At 41.4% G+C, this 18,976-nt stretch overlaps 1 protein-coding gene across 2 annotated transcripts in view; it reads right to left on the bottom strand.

Moving 5' to 3' along the window:
• The window catches only part of LOC128736619 (uncharacterized), a 41,630-nt gene that overhangs the window by 10,171 nt on the left and 12,483 nt on the right, over positions 1–18,976 (bottom strand). For both annotated transcript variants that reach the window (XM_053831117.1, XM_053831109.1), the window contains exon 2: positions 67–256. In XM_053831117.1, coding sequence (XP_053687092.1) covers positions 67–256 — 190 coding nt within the window. The remainder of the gene's footprint in view (positions 1–66; positions 257–18,976) is intronic.

Genomic DNA, 18,976 nt, shown 5'->3' with positions numbered 1-18,976 from the left:
AGCCGATCCGTGTGCTGATTGCAATTGGAAAAGCTTGTAATATTCTACCGGACTAACTAAACTCACCTCGGTTTTGTCGTGGATCGCGCCCGCTACTGGCCGTTAGCTGATTGGAACTGAAATCCTGTCCGGCAAAGGCAGTCGGTCCGCCAAAGTCACCGGTTAGCGAGGTTAGATCGAACGATGACAGCGGACTTCCGAAGCGCTGCGCTGTGGTTACCGCCAGGGACAGCAACAGGGAGAAGCAGATGGCGAACTGGAAAAAGACATAAACGTGAAGTGGCAGTTAGAAATGGATCAAAGGTGAATGATTGGCTGAGCGTTACTTATCCGACGGTAGTTTTCACGAAAGCTAAATGAAGTTTGAAATAACTGCAACATACCTATGTATAACAAGTAGTCATCAGTGGTGCTAAAAATTACCGCCGACGCTTAGAAATAAATGAAACAGATCATAAAAATTATGCACATTTCCACTACAGGGTGAGTAATAATAACTGTCATTGTATTTGGACGTGTTTAATTAAAAATGGGTTAATCACAGATGTGTCTGCATATTTTTCATTGAGAGTGTATTCAAATATCAACATAACTTGTAAGTTTGTTTTGAATTTTCATTTGTTTGAAAGTCGCGGTAATCATGGACGCAAAACGGATACTTATGAGAGGTCTGATGTTGAACAAGTTTCTACCGTGTGACATTTTAAAAAAGCTGACGTCACTCGGGATAAACGATAGATTCATCTTTCATACTATCAAGTGATAAAAGGAAGCCGGTTCTTCTTGGAAAATACTCCCCAAACCTGGCCGCAAACGCACTGTAAGGAAGTCACCAAACGAGTAAGAGAAAGAATACGACGGAAACCAGAACAGTCTAGGCGTAAGATGTCAAAGGAACTGGAAATTTCGCAGCTATACATGCTATATGCAGCATATATACATGCTACTGCTACAAGCGTTGTAAGTAACATTTATCAAAGTAGTAACATTGTATATATTCAATTTTCAATAGACTTCATAGTTATCTATGTGCATTTCAAAACAATTTAACAAAATCAAGAACACAAACTATAGCTTTCCTGTTGCCTTACAGAAATTAAAGATTGATGGTCAACTGTGTTGCTATTGCGAGCGTCATGAAAAAATGAAAGATTTTGAGCGCTAATAGCTTAGTTGTTTCCAGGTCAATTTTAAATATTTTTACACCAATTGAAAATCTTCTACCCACACCAATAATGACACCTATTGATTTCAAAGTACGTACTATTGAAAAATTTATCACAATGAAGCATTGTCCGATTGGAAATCCTCGCTTCGTGATTGGTTGAAAGATTCTTTACGATGATCTAAACCTACACCAATTTGATATCTGCTTGGGAAATAAGCCAAAACAAGTGAGAAAGTTTCCTCATCTCAACGAGATTTCTTAACACCGCGAATAAACCTAGACCATTTTGATGTCCTTGCTTGGGAAGTCCAGTTTGATGTCTGTGTTAGGGAAGTGTGCCAGAAAAAATGACTAAAACCCATTTTCCCAACAGATTGCAAATTTTTTACGGCGAAACGATTAAACCTAGGCGAATTTGATATCTGTGTTGGAAAAGTGCGCTACAACTGTAGTGTTCGGTTATAATATGATTCTGTATGGATACGGGTATGAAATGGAGAGAGTTACCTGGAAGGAGCGTCTAATATAGCTCTGGCTCTCTCAAGCTCCCACCTAGCGCCTCCACACGGATCTAAGTCAAATGATGACATTCGATGGCCTTACCCGGAATTGCTTCATGTACTTACTGGAGCAACTAAACTAAGAGGTGCGAACTAGAGCGCCTGTTCTCCAGTTGAGGGGCGGCTCACACAGCGTCTGTCTCGGAACATCCGGCTGAATATGAAATGCTGTATCCCGCAAACTATACCTAAGATGGCAGACCCATCAGCGGGATGTAGGTATCGCGACTCCGGTGAGGTAGTATACCGAAAACTCAATCACCACGAATTACGAAGAAAGAAATTCATGACGAAACAATTGGCATAGGACACGGCAAGGGACAAGGAAACGATTAAGGGATAACGATTGGAAACTTGGTACCTGGAATGTTCGAACTCTGAATGAACCGGCACGGGCTGGCTTGCTTCGAGAGCTGCATCAACTCGAAGTGGAGATCGCTGCTATTCAGGAAGTTCGATGGCCAAATTCCGGAGAAAGGGAGTTCCGTGCAGTAGACCCTATTGCAGGCACTTCTTTTAAGTACCACATTTACTACTGTGGCGGCAAAAAAAGCAGAACGTAGAGTCGGTTACGTAGGGGTTGGGAAAACAAAAGCAAAAAGTGTTGAGGATTAAGGGCAAATTCTTCAACTACAGCCTAATCAACTTATACGCACCGACAAATGATAAATCCGATGATGCTAAAGACGAGTTTTACGACAGGCTTGAGAGGACTTATGGAGAGTGCCCAAAACACGACGTGAAAATCATCGGAGATGCAAATTCGCAGATCGGGAGGAAGAAATTCTTCCGTCCAGTCATTGGAAGACATAGCCTTCATCTGTCGACCAATGATAACGGTCTGAAGCTCATGGCCAGAGGAATGGCCATCTGTAGCATCTACTTTCCACGTTTGAATATTCGGAAACACACCTGGAGGCATCCAAATGGAGACTCTAGCTCTCAGATCGATCATGTCTTGATTGACGGTCGACACTTTTCGGATGTTATCGATGTACGGTCTTTTCGGGGACCAAATATCGACTCTGACCACTATCTCGTAGTGAGTAAGATTCGCACAAGGCGAACACGGCGAAAGCTTGCACTGAGAGGACGCTGCGTTTCAATATCCAGCGGTTAACGACAGACGGCGTAGCAGTGGAGTACGCCAGGAAGCTTGACCATCGAATCGCAGAACAGCAGGTAGAAGGAGAAGATATAAATGGGCTGTGGAGGAACATCCATGGTGCCATCGAAACAGCTCCGAGATGGGTGGTAGGCATGACGCGTGGAAGACAGCGTAACAGTGGTTTGATGCCGAGTGCTAGAGAGTGACAGATGAAAAGAACCAGGCCAGGAGTCGCATGCTCACTGCGACAACGCGTCAAAACAGAGAGAGAGATACAGAGAGACTAGAGCTGCGGACAAAAGAATCCATCGTCTAAAGAAACGCGAGTACGAGGAGCACGTGCTCGCCGGCGCAGAGGAGCGATACGCCAGCAACGACACACGGAGTTTCTATAAAACGGAGAGATGCAGTAATTTTGCCATGCCTGTGATGTGCAATAATAGTGCTGGCCACCTGCTTACTGACAAAACGGCGGTAGCAGCCAGGTGGAAGGAGCACTTCTAGACACTGTTGAATGGATAGGTAAATGCGGAGATCAGCAGGGACAGGATAGGAATTGTAAGCGATGGTCAAGCTGTGGAACCACCAACACAGGAGGAGGTTAAAAACGCAATCAGTGAGCTGAAAAACGGTAAAGCTGCTGGGAAGCACGGTATCCCGGCTGAATTTCTTAAAGCGGGGAGCGAGCGACTGTACGAAGCAATCCACCGGATCATTGTCAGGATTTGGGAGGAAGAACAAATGCCGGTTGGATGGTCTCATTTGCCCAATTTTCAAAAAGGGACATCGACTGGAGTGTAAAAACTATCGAGGAATTACAGACTGAGACCGTTAGCGGAGTCTTTCGTTGGCGTGTTCCAACCTGGTTTTCGTGACTTCAGTCCACGACGGATCAGATGTTTACCCTGCGTCAGTTGCTAAACAAGTTCCGGGAGTACAACTTGCAGACACACCATCTGTTTGTGGACTTTAAAGCGGCGTACGATTCAGTTAAACGAAATGAGCTGTAGCAGATAATGTTAGAACATGGTTTTCCGACGAAACAAGTTACGCTGATTCGTGCGACGCTGGACGAATCCAAATCATGCGTTAGAATAGCGGGGCAGACCTCAGCTGCTTTCGGGATGGACTAAAGCACCCGTTGGGTGTGTGCTGTCGAAGACGATGCACGTTCAGCTGGTGTTCGTGGGGATTGGAGAACGGCAGCCCAGGACCGACGGTACTGGAGGACCATAATTCGTTCGACGCAGAATCGGCAGCGGACCGTTGCCACTAAAGTAAGTAAGTAAGATTTCTGGCTCTACTAATGTTCCTGAATTTTAAAGTACTCCATAAACTATTTGTGTTATTCAAAAGATTAGACTGAGAAAATAAAATATTTCGGAGGAAACGGCAGGGTCCCAAATTTATACATGCACAAGTATCTGGATTTGTGGTAGCTCTGGTTGCAAGTATACATTGACGTTTGACAAGTTCATAATTATCAAACGTGACTCGAATAACGTTTTATATTTGATCGAGGAATATTTTTTTTTTTGTAATTTGGAAAAAATGTATATTTACGTTTGATTGCCAAATACAGTCTCGACTTGTAGACAGCGATGAACAATGAGTGTGAGGCAGTGATACCGAACGAGTATTTGCGAGCGTATTCAATTCATAATTTTCTCACCAGCTTTCGCGTCAGCGATTCATCGCGAGTGAATAAGAGAATAGAGATCTACCGGTTGACGAAATTTAAATTGCTGATGAGCTGCCAATGAGCCATAATCACCAATTACCAATTCGATCCCATTTTATCAGCAACACAACTCTATACTTCCAATGTAACGGCAAACCTGAGCATCCATACAGGATGATTTCAAAACCGAACCGAACTTTTCCAATACAGGTATCAAATTCGAAATTCGCCTAGTTTTAATCATCTCGCCGACGCGCAAAACAGTAGTCCAAAGGGCGAAAAGCGGAACTTTTTTTCTAGTGTCTCTTGTTTTCATTATATCATTTATGATCTTCCGCACTTTTGTTCGTATGAATATCCCCATTAATCTAAAACTGTCAAAAGTTAGTCATCGCTTACTATAATGAAAATAAAAAATATAACTTTTTTGTGTTAGGAAATATAGATATAGTTTCTTCGGCTAAGTTGTAAATATTGTAAAAACAAGCAACTTTGCTTAAGAAACAAAATTTATATCTTTATCGAGTGCTGGACTACAGGGCATATTCTTCTTTAAAACTTCTTTAAAAATTGGTTTTTCATGTTTAGCTTTTCTTAGTTGCATTTTACAAGAATACAATGTCCTAGGTAATTATCGAAGCTTTCAAAATACACGTTTTTGCAGAAGACCGCAAATCTCTTGGACTTTTACTTGCTGAGTTATCACACATTCAAGCTTTAAATTTCCATAGCTTCACGAGCTCATGGGGTAAAATGGGGCAAACGAATTTATGAAATCAGTACTTCATCTTAAAGCTTAAGTCGAGTACTATAAACTTGCATGGGTTTCGCTTGTCCCTAGCCACCCAAATGAGAGTACGGCAAGCATACCTTTTATGTGTTTCGCGTTCGCTAAAGGCTCAATACACGTCCATTTTTTTTGTGTTCGTAGATAGGCACATGGTTTCTGCGGCAAAGTTATATAAAATATAAAGGTAAACAATTTTGCTAAAGAAATGACATTTTTATCTCTATCAAGTGCAGAGTTACAGAGAATTTTCTTAGGAAATTCTTTAAAAAACAAGTTTTTCATATTTAGCGTATGTTGGTTGCATTTTACAAGAGTATAGATCATTACACGGGAGCTCCTAACCACACTTTTTCGACAGCACTTGGTGGTTTGTTTACATGGTGTTAAAGTTTGAATTGAATTTTCTATCTTTGTCCGGCAGATAATGATCAAGAATTATAGTTTTTATTTATGAGAAAGCACCTTACATGCATTTTAAAGCAACTGATGCAGTAATCCTTCACGAAATTTTAAATCGAAACTGCTGGATGTAACAAAAAACATGTAAACAAACCACCAAGTGGTGTCATTTGACGGCAAAATGACGTCATCGCAAAATGATCTATATGGTTCTAGGCGATTGTTGAAGAACTCAAAATACACGTTTTTGCAGAAGGTTGCAAATTTCTAGGACGCCAGATGTAACGCTTTTCAACAACAATTGTGACTGGCAATAGTGGCAATTAAGGCAAAGGGAGAAAGATTTGAATTGGACTAATTTAACACGAAATACACTCAAAATTAAAATGTAAACAAGCGTGAGCGTCTTATTTTTATGACGTTTTACTTTACTGATCTGACAGTTATTGCAACTCACCCTGTATGTAGTTGGGTACGAAAAAACCCGCTAGGAAAAAGAAAACAAAGTCGATTAAGATCACGGGAAATCTCGATGTGCATATTTACTGCTGAACCAAGGTCGAAGGTGTTTAAAAATGCTTAAACCTTTTCTTCATCATCAATAAATAATCAGTTAAAAATGAAATGTCTCACCTTCTTCAAAATCTAATCTGTACGTTGGGCAAGCTCACCGAAACTCAAATATTCCTAAATTTGATTCAAAATGTCGATTAAAACAAGAAAAAACGTGATCCAAAGAAGTTGTTTCTATTCACTAACGTAATCTTTTTATCATAAACCTGGTTCCTAAAGCCGGTAATTTATGCATAGCTATAATAGTTTCATCACAATTAAGTCTTATTGTGATGACTTCTGTTATGGCTATACCTCATCACACAAGAAACATCACCTTAGGAGACAAAAGCCGGGATTCTTCGTAAAAAAATGCGTCCCCGGTACGTTGCCATGCATTAAGCAAGAATTCATTAGTTTAATCTGAAGTAGGTACCTGAAGCGATGTAGGTAATTGATTTGATTTATCTGAAACTGCACATTTTTTCCCGGGACCTCGCAACCAAGGCAATCAAGGCAAAGTTATTACAAATATCGATCATAAAATCCACACCGGGGCCTCCTAAGTGTACCGTTCATCGTCGGAGCTAAGATCACGGACGGATTTTTCATGCCGCGTCGTATGACAGCGCGGCTCATGTTTTTCTTCAAAATGAATAAAAAAAATCGCACACACATATCGGCACTGAAAGCGAAACGCGGCGCGTCGTAAATTTTATGTGGCCAACTTTGCGGTACCGTTACTGAGCTCACTTCTTCTTCGCACTGCCAGCCTAAGTACCTGCGCTGAGCGCTGCACATGAATGGACCACATCGGACTTTAAGGTCATCCTTCAGAGATACGTCGACATTGTCGAGGGCCACGCGCGCCGGTGCAGGTGAAAACAAAAGAATGTCATGCACAATGCGCTCTACGCGGATCGAAGTGTTTAATCCGTTGAATGAATTTGGCTCATCGAAGGATTTCCGTCGGATGCCGCGTTCCGGTGTCGCTTCGGAAGCTTTTCACTGTGAAAATCGGGATATCTTGTCAAATTAGGCGATTTGACAACCACCGTAAAATCAATTCCCACCTGGGACCGTTGAGAGCTAACAGAACGTGGCGGAAAATAAGCGCAAAATTACCGAAAACTGTCACTAAATGAGCGTGACAGTATTCCTTTGTTTGTCGTTCAGATTCAACCGATTTTACGGTTTCCCTTTAGTCACGGCGCCTCACGATACCGGTGCGGTGACATTCGTTTCGGGCTAATAGAATCTTAGCCCCGGGCGGCCGCGTGTTGCATAACTTCGGTGGTGGTTCCACAGCTATTTTCTATCGCCACACAGGTAGGTACCGGCTTGCCGTTGGTTATTATTATTGACTATGAAAAAAGAGTATTTATTAATCCATCGTCCGCAGCGCAGAACCTTCAGATTTGTGCTTTTGCTTTGTGTATGTGTAGAGCTGGCATGTGTGGAGTGCTAATTCGATATTTGTGAGTTTATAAAGCCTCGCCTGGTCAGCAGGTTCCCCGGCATTCGTTCCAGTACATTACATTTTAATAGGTTTTTAATACAACTTGCTTATGGTGTACCAAAGGAAACTTGGTCGATTCTAGAAGTTTTTATTTGCTACATAAAGCTTGCCCGCAGACTGCCTTGCATTGATTGATTTTTCGTGTAATTTCTAAACAAAACTATTTTCTGAAATATTTCAACTAAGTAATTATCTAGTCTAACGTGTATGACGTTAACACATTTTCCATGCCTGATTCATTTGTTGTAAATTGTTTACCTCTTTATTAATTGATTAACCTAAATTGATAAACCGCTTAAAACTTGACCCTTCTTTATCTACAGACTTCGCAGCTGGCTTCCAGAGTACAGGACAATTACAGGGCAACGATCCTACTGACTCTAGCAGCACAACCCAGCCGAGATTCTTATACACGACGACTGGCTGGTCAGAGCAGCAGCATCGTACGTCGTACCTTGAAGCTAAGTGGGAGGTCTCCTGTATCAATATATGCATCAAAATTATGAACCATTGCAATGAAAAATAAACTCAACGATTGGTACTGCTGGATCCCAAAGCTTCGGGTGCTCGAAGACATACATATCCAGCCTCATTTCAAAGTGCGGGTGAAGCAATTTTCGCAATCCCTAGCGTAAAATATACATTTACATATGAGGTAGCTAGAGCTAGGTTACACGGTGGTAAAAACCGATTAGGCCCGGAGAAAATGTGAGTAATTTCAAATAAGCGAAATAGTTTCTGCACAATCTACAATGCGCGCACGAAGCAATCGACTCGCCCTATCCCGCCCTGGTCCGTACGACCGGTTGGTCCCTACGCTCGAAAACACATCACTTGGCGATGCGATTGGTTTTTTCAACCTATTGACGGCATAGTAGCTGCAACTTTCTCACCGATCCGTACAGCCTCTTCAGCCGGTGGCCCCGAGCTCAGATTATCGCATCGCATATTCATGATATATGGGGAAGCATTTTCACGACTTTACCCAGCCGCAAACACGGTGGTAGAAATGTTCGCTGATTGGTCGTAAATTGCGCCATCCGAACGTGCCTTCAATGAATGGTGGCGGTCGGTGGTTGGTTGTCAATTAAATTGGTTCTCATTATCGGCATTATTATAACAACCGAGGTGACATAATTTGGTGCAGCGCATCTATTGTCACTGACACGCGATCCGGTTCGTTGATAATAATAGCATTACTGCAGGCAGTTTGATGCTCGGGTACGTTTTATCTAAATAAATTGCCTCACATCCGAGCCCATTATTAGGCGAACATAAAGGAAGAGGATCTTCACCGGTCTGACATGATGAACCAGTATGAAAAAACAAACCTAAACGCAGTGTGAAATGCAGATGGAGTTAACTTCAACTGTTTCTTTGCACCTGACAGTTAAGCGCGAAAAGTGGCAACTTGATTGCATAATGTTATCTGTTGAAGAAGCTTCGATGGGAACAGAAAAAAAGTGTTGGAGTTGAGTTTCAATCGGTTCGGAAGCAAACAAAAATACATTGAAACCTTTTCTCTGTAACATAAAAGTATTCATAAATATTAAACTACTGGCAGAAAATGAGTGTCAGAATAGGTCACGGTGCTAGAGAGAAAAATTACTTTGTTAGTCCCAATTTAATTCAGACAATCACTGTACATAATGTTTTAAAACTTTCCCTTCTTTATAGTTTATGTTGCCAGCGACCGAAACGAGACTTACCGAATGGAAAGGTTGTTGAGATGCCTTTCCAGACGTTTTCGATTGAGTTGCTATCGACGACAACAGCGTATCGTTATGAAACGAAATGGCTTTATCGTTCCTTTTCTCGGCACCGATCACTTTCCACGAAAGCTTTCAAGGGTTCATAGTTCACCATATTTTTTTCAACCCGGCGAACCGCCGCTATCTATTTATCACATAAAAGAAATCGCCATATTATCTAAAACCCGATTAAAATAAGCCTTTCTGCTTTAGATTATTAAAGGAACTAGTTACGCTAGTCTTTGGTTTCCTCATACATGAACATGAGTAAAAAGTATGCCATCAGCACTATCTACTGGCGGTAAGGTGTACCAGACTATCATAGCTTTGTATGACCTTCTCATTTTACACAAGTGTTAGTGACAGATGATGTAGAGCTTTCTGACAACTCAAGCACCCACACTCAGAGATGCCAGAAGTGAAGACATGTCTTCACCATGCAATTTAAATGGGCGGAAAGCCGAAAGCAGACAAATGAAGACATTTTTCCTTGATTCGTGAAGACTTTTCAAAAAATCTGGATCTTTGTATTTAACTATTAGAGGAGACCAAGTAGACTTGATCTTTGGGACACTTGATCCATTCTTTGTTTCCCAGTTTAAACGTTTCATTCAAACTAAAAATCAGCTTAATTGGTGGATTCATTGATGCTGTATACATTTTACAATAAAACTGGTACATATTTCACAAAAATAATTCTCAATAAAGTAAAACCTCCTACGACAGGTACACTTGATCCACAAAATTTCAGCGACACTTGATCCTCTTGTTAGGAAATGAAGAACTTGGATGCCATTTAATTCACAAATAAAAAATGAACAACTCTCAATACACTCAACCCCCGCTAATACGAAAAACACCTCGTCCAGATCAGGCGAATTCATTTTTAATCTAAATATTTGGAAACTATTCATTTTCACATACGCGCAAGGGGCGCACCCTATGCACTTGTTGTTTTGATTTGACGAAAACAAACGTTTTGAAAACATTTCGAATATGCGTCAATTCTGAACATCCCGATTGTAGAAGAGGAAATTGGTTCGATAGTTTCAACTAAAACAGTCTACTGACTATTGACTGCTGGAGAGAGATAAGTTGCATATGCGCTATACTAGTTGAGCACGAATCTTACGATCCGGAAAATATAAATGTCTGGTCAGAATTCAGAAAACTGTGGATATATTCCATTGGCCAGTGTTTGCGAAGATGTTTAATCTTTGTATTAGTTCTTTGAGTTCTTATATTCCATAATATAGCTCTAAGATGTTGTACAGAAAAGAGTCATAGCCGAAAACTGAAACAAGTAGTTTTTATGGTCGTATTGGATTTTATTGGACTGAATAAAAACTTTTGGCTGTTTGCAACATTTGTGCAGTCTGTCTGATTAGAGTAAAATGTTGCTAAGAAAATTCTTAATCGTTTGCTATCAATAACTAATTTTTTTAAATTTTGCGACTTGGTCCGGTCTGATTTAAAACCGACCATATAATGTCGCGACAAGCAATCGAGCAGGCGAGTCGAGCAGTCGAATCGAGCAATCGAGTCAAGCAATTGGGTCGAGCAGTCGAGCGAAAAGTCAAGTCGAGCAGTCGAGTCGAACAGTGAAGTCGAGCAGTCTGGTTGAGTAGTTAAATTAAGCTGTTCAGTTAAGCAGTCCAGTCGACTAGTTGAGTCGAGCAGTCGAGTCAAGCGGAAGGAGTAAACTGAACAGAAAACAAATAGAGCAGGAAAAGAGTAAAAACGGGCCTGAAAAAAAGGAAAACAGATGAAAAAATACGAAAACCTAAAAAGAAAAGAGAAATACGGGACAAGAAAAGAAGAGAAAGAGGAACGAGGAAGCAGAAAAAAAGAAAAACGAGAAAGAAAACTGGAAAGAAGGAGTGAAAAGAATAGAAAACAAGAGAAACAAAATGAGTAAAGAGGAATAACGAGAGAGGAAAAGGAAAATTGATAGGGGCAACGAGGAAACGTGAAAAGAGGTCAAACGGGATGTAGGAGAAGAAAGCTGAGACAAAATAGGACTGGAATGGGCAAATGGGACCGAAAAAGAGCAAAAACACCATATAAAATAGAAAAAGCGGGAGATAAAAAAGGAAATCCGCCGAACAAATCGAAAACAGGAAGCCAAAAACAGAGTAGACGGAACAGACTAAGGTAAAAAACGAGTAGGAAAAGAGATAAAGAGTTAGAAAAATATTAAGACTGGAAGCGAAAAAAGGAAAAAGGAAAGAGTAAAGACGGAAAATCAGAAAGAAAATTAGAAAAACTGAGTTAAAAACAAGAAGAAAACGGGACTGCAAAAAACAAGAAAAATTGTACATTAAATTAAGAAAAACGGGACAGCAAAAGAAGAGAGAGAAGAAACCGCGGGCAGAAATGAGGCGCACGAGAGAAACAGATTCAACGCGACCGAAAAGAAGAAAAAACGGGACATTTAAAAGAGGAAAAGTGGAACAGACGAAGATAAAAAACGAGAAGAAAAAGGATTAAAGGAGTTAGAAAACGACGAAAACTGCAACAAAAACTGTAACTGTAATAAGTGAAAAACAAGAAATACAAGAGGAAAACCAGAACTGAAAATAAGAAAAAATGGAACAGTAAACGAAGAAAAATTGAACAATGAAACAGGAAACACGGACAGAAAAAAACGAGAAAACAATTAAAAACCGACAAAGGAGATAAAATGAAAACAAAAACTAAGAAAACAGTACAAAAAGAAAAAACGGATAAAAAGTGGGAAAATGGGTTTAGAAAAGAGAAAAGAAGAAACAAAAAAGAGGTAAAATTTGTGAGCGATGAAAAATGCTAATTTAAAGTAAAACTTCATACCCATGTCCAAATTCAACTTTATTTCAACTCCAATTTGAAGTAAAACTTCTTGTCCAATTTACTCCAAATTCAAGTCCAATTTAATATCCAATCACCAGCTAAATTTGAAATAAAACTTCAAGCCCAAATTAGTCCAAATTCAACTCCAAATCCAATTCAAATTCAATTTAATGCCCCATGTCAAGTCCGGTTTCAAGTCCAATTTGGAATCTAATGTCAAGCCCAGTTCCAAGTCTAATTTCTAGCCGGATTTCAACTTTGATATTAAATCCAATTGCACCAGAAAATCTGGAGTTTTACGCTAATCTCCCGGTATTTTTGAGATAAATAATAATAGTAGACGTCAATTCAACCCAAGCCCAACTAGGTACATGATTCGTATCTCCTGATAGTCAACAAAACTGCTACGAACTAAAGTATCGAATCAATAGCAATAGTTTATCATCCTCCTTCACACCTCAATCAATATAATCACTGAAATATGACCAAAGCATTATCTATCACGGTTTTTCGCCATTCTCCTCTGCCTCATACTCCAAAGCCTCAGTGAACCACAACACCCGTTTACCGGCCATTATGTACCATTTCACTCGCTTTTTTCTGCGAACGGTTATCTTACTTTTTTTTTCTTACCGATTTTCTCTTTCAATCACGTTCACTATAGGCCTCGCGGCAACCGATAAGGAAGTTCCGTTCCGCAGTGCTAATCGGGTTGCATCTTCACGAACGGAACGAACGTAACCCAGCTTTGCGGGATAGATAATACGAGAAGCAATACGGCTAACTTACGTACCTATACGACTTTATTTGGACGTGCAAAATTTTGGCAATGCTGTGAAACAAATCGTATTGTTGTTTAGTGTTGTAATTGTTGTTGACCTAAATTACACTTTGTAATTGCATGAAAACAATTGACGATTAGATCCGCAAGTAAGCGAAAATTCGTACACACACTGCAGGACGATTTTTCCCAAGATGCTTCCGATAGCAGCCTGTGTCACGCGACGGTCAATCCTCAATCCATCAAAACAACGATTGAATTTGTTTTCTAATAAATTTTTATGAGCATCTCGTCGCCAGAACGCTAAAACAAACTAGTTGCACTGCAATTAGGGCTAATATCACAGACCGGCGGCAATCATTATCATTAACTACCTGATGCAAAAGAATTTAATTGGCATTCGTCGCCCGCTAGGGTGTGTGCCTATAAGTATTATAAAACCTTGGTGTACAGCATATAGTGCAAGTCACTGTTGCACTTTGGAAATCAACGCAACGGCCACTGCGGACCACTGCGGGAGCTAATCAACGTCTTCTTCAAGTATGAACAGTCAATGTCAATGTCAACGTGACACACAGAGCAGACTAATTTTCCATTACAGAAGGCCGATCACAGTTATTCGGTGGTCGTTGATTGAAAACCTCGAACTTGGTTACGAACGGACGACGATCTGGTAGTCAATTTTCGCCAGGGTCAACCAAATCGTCTAGCTAAATACCGCACAAAAGATGGCACGCGTGTGATCGGGCCATAAGCCATCAAAGCCATCCGAGCACGCTTCTTAATTAGTGACTTCACGTTGGTTGAACATGCTCTTCAGGGGGCTCCAGCGGCTAGCCACTGCGGCTCTGTTACGGTAGGTTGCGCTCAGCCCCCGCAGCAAAGGTCGAAAATGCGGCGCGCTAAATGCGTTCGGAAACGAGTTTTTCAGCGGTGCTTCCGACTTTTGACCGGCATCACTTGAAGCTGAGGTTTGTTGTTGTATGTTTATGTATTTTTTCACTTTCCTCTGCGTACCTGGCCGGCCTCGTTGATATAACTATCTCAGCCGGTGGCTGAGTTGTGTTTGCAGTATGTCTCAAAAAGAAAAACGAAGGCACGAGATGAATTTAAAGTGCATGTTTGGTTCACTACTCGCAGCTCTCTGGACGACGGACGGTCGCAGGCCAATCTGCAAAACGCGTGATTGCAATGCGTAGCAATGAAACACGGGGGCTGCAGATTGTGCGAAGCCTGCGTTGCTATCCGGTCCGGTTCTGACCATATTTGAAAGTAGTTTGACAGAGAACTTGAAAAATTGCCTTCGCCACCTTCGACCGGTTATTACCCGGAAGAGCAAATCGTTGGACGAGCGAGCTCCGGTTAGGTCACTGACTTGAATAACTGTGAAATCTATAAGAGCACTCAGACCATGAAATAGATCGAGTTGAAGATGCATCTCATGCATGAGAGATGCCATAGCTCAATCTCACGATCGTGACCTATCCGATACGGTTTATTCGCCTCACCTCGGAAAGTAACGGTTACTCTCTGAGATAGGTACTTTGATGCCCAGGGTATTTAAATACGACGATTGCCTTTCCTCTTTCGATGAGCTGTTTACGAGATGTGGAATTAATTACTCCCCGATGTGATTCATACCATCAATACCGGCGTCTCGACTGTGATCTTAATCTTCATAATTAGCACCGTATTCGGTCCCAAAGCCATATTCCGTTTAATTGTAACGATGCGACTACTCGCGGAAGTGAATCTTCTTCCCGGTTCGTTCATAAGTGATTGACCCCTCGTGCCAATAGACTGGATCTCGCACGCGTACCGTCCCCCGGATCGAATTAATTCGAAGTGCCGTTTGGACCGGCGTCATTCATGGTAATTAAACAGTACTTTAAGCTGTTGCTTCCAACGGCATTGCCGTACACATACATAAATAACTATATCAAGGTTACCCAGATCAGAGGCTAGCAACAAGCAACGTCAACGGCTGCGACCTGTGCGAGCATTTCGTGTAAGAATATTTTTTTATATATTACCTACTACCGCAAATGAGCTCACTCGCATTGAAAGTCATCCGAATCCTAGCACCGCAAGTAAAGATCGGGAGGGAAGGGAAGTTAGTTTGCATTCCTCTCGATGACGGCAGCGATCTCAGATCCGGGCGGTGGTGTGCCGAGCTATAGGAACTGAATTAATTGGAACGGTGTTGTTCTATCGATCGCGCACCCGCTCGGGCATTCGATCTGACGCGTCGCGAAACGGTTAGCGCGAAGATCGGTGGTAGTGAGTGACATGCTGATGTGAGAAAAAAAGCAATTTGGATGCGAATTCTACGGATGAGTGATCGACACGCGATCGCTAACGAGCTTGATTCGCCGAACCGATTTTTGCCGACATATGACCCTAAAGGATGCATACAATTGTTTGAGAACCATAGAAACAACTACTTAGCTAGCTGTCTTCGCAATCTTGTTTACTTTACTTTACTTTATTCTAAACCACCCAATTAGCTTTGAGGTACGATGCTGATCTAACAAGCCAGTCGCCGTACGTTCGAATTTCGGTTAGGCGGTGCTATACTGAAGTCAGTACGATCGTTGCACTAGCCCCGTAATTGCCCGGTACTCTAATAACCGACGGCGAAGTCTCTCGATAAAGAAGGGTCAACCCAACAAAAATTTTTGTTGTATAACAGCTTGTCAAACGCTTATTACATGGTAATTAGCTGCACAATGGTTGAACAAGCTACTATACAAAAAAATTGTTTGTTGGGAAGTTTTAAAGACGTTTTACCAAACGCTTTTCTTTTCTTACTTTGATAAAAGCTTAGGTTCCATTGATACTTAGCAAAGCCGTAGCAGCCTCTTCCTACCATATATTTGGTTTTCGACGCATTGATGTGTATCCCTATCCTCTTAGCCTCCGTTTTTAGTGTGGCGTTGATTGCCTCCGCCGTCCCAAGGTTTCTCTTGCTACTCTTGCTGAAGGTCGTGCCACTTGTTTCGATGCCCGCTCGCCGGATCACACCTTCAATAGCGATATTGAATAACAGACAGGACAGTCCATCGCCTTGCCGCAACCCTCTGCACGATTCGAAAAGTCGAGGGATCCCCTGAAACGCGCACGTTGCACATCACTCGCTCCACGATAGCTTTGATCAGCCGCGTCAGTTTGTCCGGAAAACCGTACTCATGCATTATCTGCCATAGTTGTTCGCGTTCAACTGTATCGTATGCTGCTCTGAAATCCACAAAAATATGATGCGTGGGCACGTTGTGCTCTTGATATTTCTGGAGGATTTGTCGGAGAGTAAAAATTTGTTCCCTAGTAGCTCGGGCCTCCATAGTCCATAAAGCCCGTCTGATACTGCCCTACGAATTCTCTTGCTATTGAGGATATACGACGCAACAAAATCTGAGAGAGCACCTTGTAGGCGACGTTGACCAGCATATTGCCACGGTAGTTACAGCAATCTAGCCGGTCACCATTTGTGTAGATGGGACAGACTACCCCTTTCATCCACTCCACCGGTAGTTTCCCAAATCCTTGAAATTATCCAGTGAAGTACCTTTGCTAGCTGTTCTTGGTCATTTTTGTAGAGTTCTACCAGGAGTCGGTCCTTTCCGGCGGCTCCATTAGCTGACCGATTTCTTGCAGGATCTCTTCGAGATCGAGAGCCGGCACGCTGTTGTCGTTTGCAGGCACTCCTAGGTAAATTTCCGTTGCGTCTCCTCCTGATATATCGCCGCTGAGGTGCACATTGAAGAACTGTTTCCACCTATGCTGTTGTCTTTATCCTAGTCCAACAAAAAATTACTCTCACTTGGTTTGTTTACATTGTGCTGTTAACAGCTGGGCTCATTCGAAAAGCCGGTTCCGAAGTATTCAGTTTTTTATGAGCCACAATGGCGGAAGGCATGAAGCCCGTAACCCGTGTTTATAATAGACCAATGCACGGTGTCTAACCTCACTTCTGATTTGAAATTTTTGAGTAGTTTGTATCGATCACCATCTTCTTTATTTTTATTCCTTTAGTAAGCTAAATTTATTACTAGTAGATTTATCACTAGTAATTCATATTACTTATCCAGCTTTTTACGAGCCATAATGGCGGATGTGTTCGTAATATTTAAACAGCATTTTTGACATTTCCCTAATACATCGCACGTTTTCTTTCTGTACATTCCTTTAGTTTTACTGTGAACGCGAACTGTGTGGGACCTCTGGTAGCATCCCGTAACCCTTCAAGAGTTTGTGCGACTGCTATTTGCGGTTGCAAAAACCTTTTAGGCAGGACGGTACTCAAGCAGCTTTTCAGCGGTGTACTGCATATTCTGTAAAGCCTTAATACAGAGCTCATACTACATAGAATAAATGAGTGCTGTTCACACATATATGTTAAAAAAAGTTTTCATTCAAAAAATTTAACTATTTGTTTTAAAATCCATCAGTACGTTGAGAAGCCTTCAATAGTTGTATCTTAAAATGAAGGCTAAATATAATTTCCCGAATAAATTTTCACCAAATAGAGAACAGACTACCAGGTAATTAACGAAAAGTGCGTAAAAAGTTTTTGTGTAATCAAGGAGTAATCCTACGTGGCAAACTAATAGCGAATTCATAAATTAACCTGGCTCAGGTCGATTAGCACTCAGTTTTAATCGAAGTGCTGTCAAAGCGTTCATAAATTAACCGAAATTGTATCTTGGTTAAACTGACAGCATTCAGTTTGAAGTGCAGGTTAAAACTAGAGAGACTTATAGCGAATTCATAAATTAACCTGGGTTCGTGCTAACTCGAACCCGAAATTTATGAACGATACGGGCAGTTTGACAGATCGACCCGTAAACCGTAATGCTAGACAGTTTTAACCTGCGCTTCAAACTGAATGCTGTCAGTTGAACTGAGATACAATCTCAGTTAATTTATGAACGCTTTAACAGCACTTCGATTAAAATTGAGTGCTAATCGACCTGAGCCAGGTTAATTTATGAATTCGCTAATAGATTAACCTGGGTTCGTGCTAGCTCGAACCCGAAATTTATTAACGATACGGGCAGTTCATGCGCTTCAAACTGAATGCTGTCAGTTTAACCGAAATGCAATCTCGGTTAATTTATGAACGCTTTGACAGCACTTCGATTAAAACTTAGTGCTAATCAACCTGAGCCAGGTTAATTTATGAAGTCGCTAATGTAACTGCAGCACAAAGTAATATTGGTAAAGGTGCATGCATCTTTTTTATGCGTTTGGTAAACTATTTCTGGAGGGCGCCACTGGCAGATTTACACACACAAAATCAATTACTTTCTTCGAGCATGTTAATCTGTTCTCTGCGTTCTCTGATGTAACTATTTTCGAAAGTGCGTAGTAATCATAGCTATTGGAAACCCCTTGGTCGGGCACCAGTTTTCGAGCAGTTTTACAAGCATTGAAAAATAAAAAAACATCTGGCATCTCTGGATCTGTCAGCGAGCGCAACAACGAGAGGCTCCAAAACCTCCAAAAGCGTTAATACTGCCGGCATTTAGCCTTAGCGTCGTTACGTGGCCTTGGTTTTTTTGTTCTTGTGGTTCTTGTGCGGTGTTCAGTACAGTTGTGTAGTTGTGTTTTGTAGTTCTTCGTAGTCGGTCATAAATATTGTGTCTACGGTCCATCTGAGTTGAGTTATCGTTCCATAAACGCAAAACTTCACGTTAAAGGAATAATCATGTTTCCCATTGATCCAACATTAATCCATGAAAGGAATCTCAAACGACCGTTAAGTATTTACACCGCTCAATTCATGCTTACGGCAGACGATCGCGATAATGACGCAGTTGCCTGTCGCGATTATGTGCT

This window comes from Sabethes cyaneus, chromosome 1 (genome assembly GCF_943734655.1).
Source record: "Sabethes cyaneus chromosome 1, idSabCyanKW18_F2, whole genome shotgun sequence".
In the NCBI taxonomy this organism is placed as follows: Eukaryota; Metazoa; Arthropoda; class Insecta; order Diptera; family Culicidae; genus Sabethes; species Sabethes cyaneus.
The sequence above is the reverse complement of the archived record's forward strand: the minus strand, read 5'-3'. Positions and strand labels throughout refer to the sequence as shown.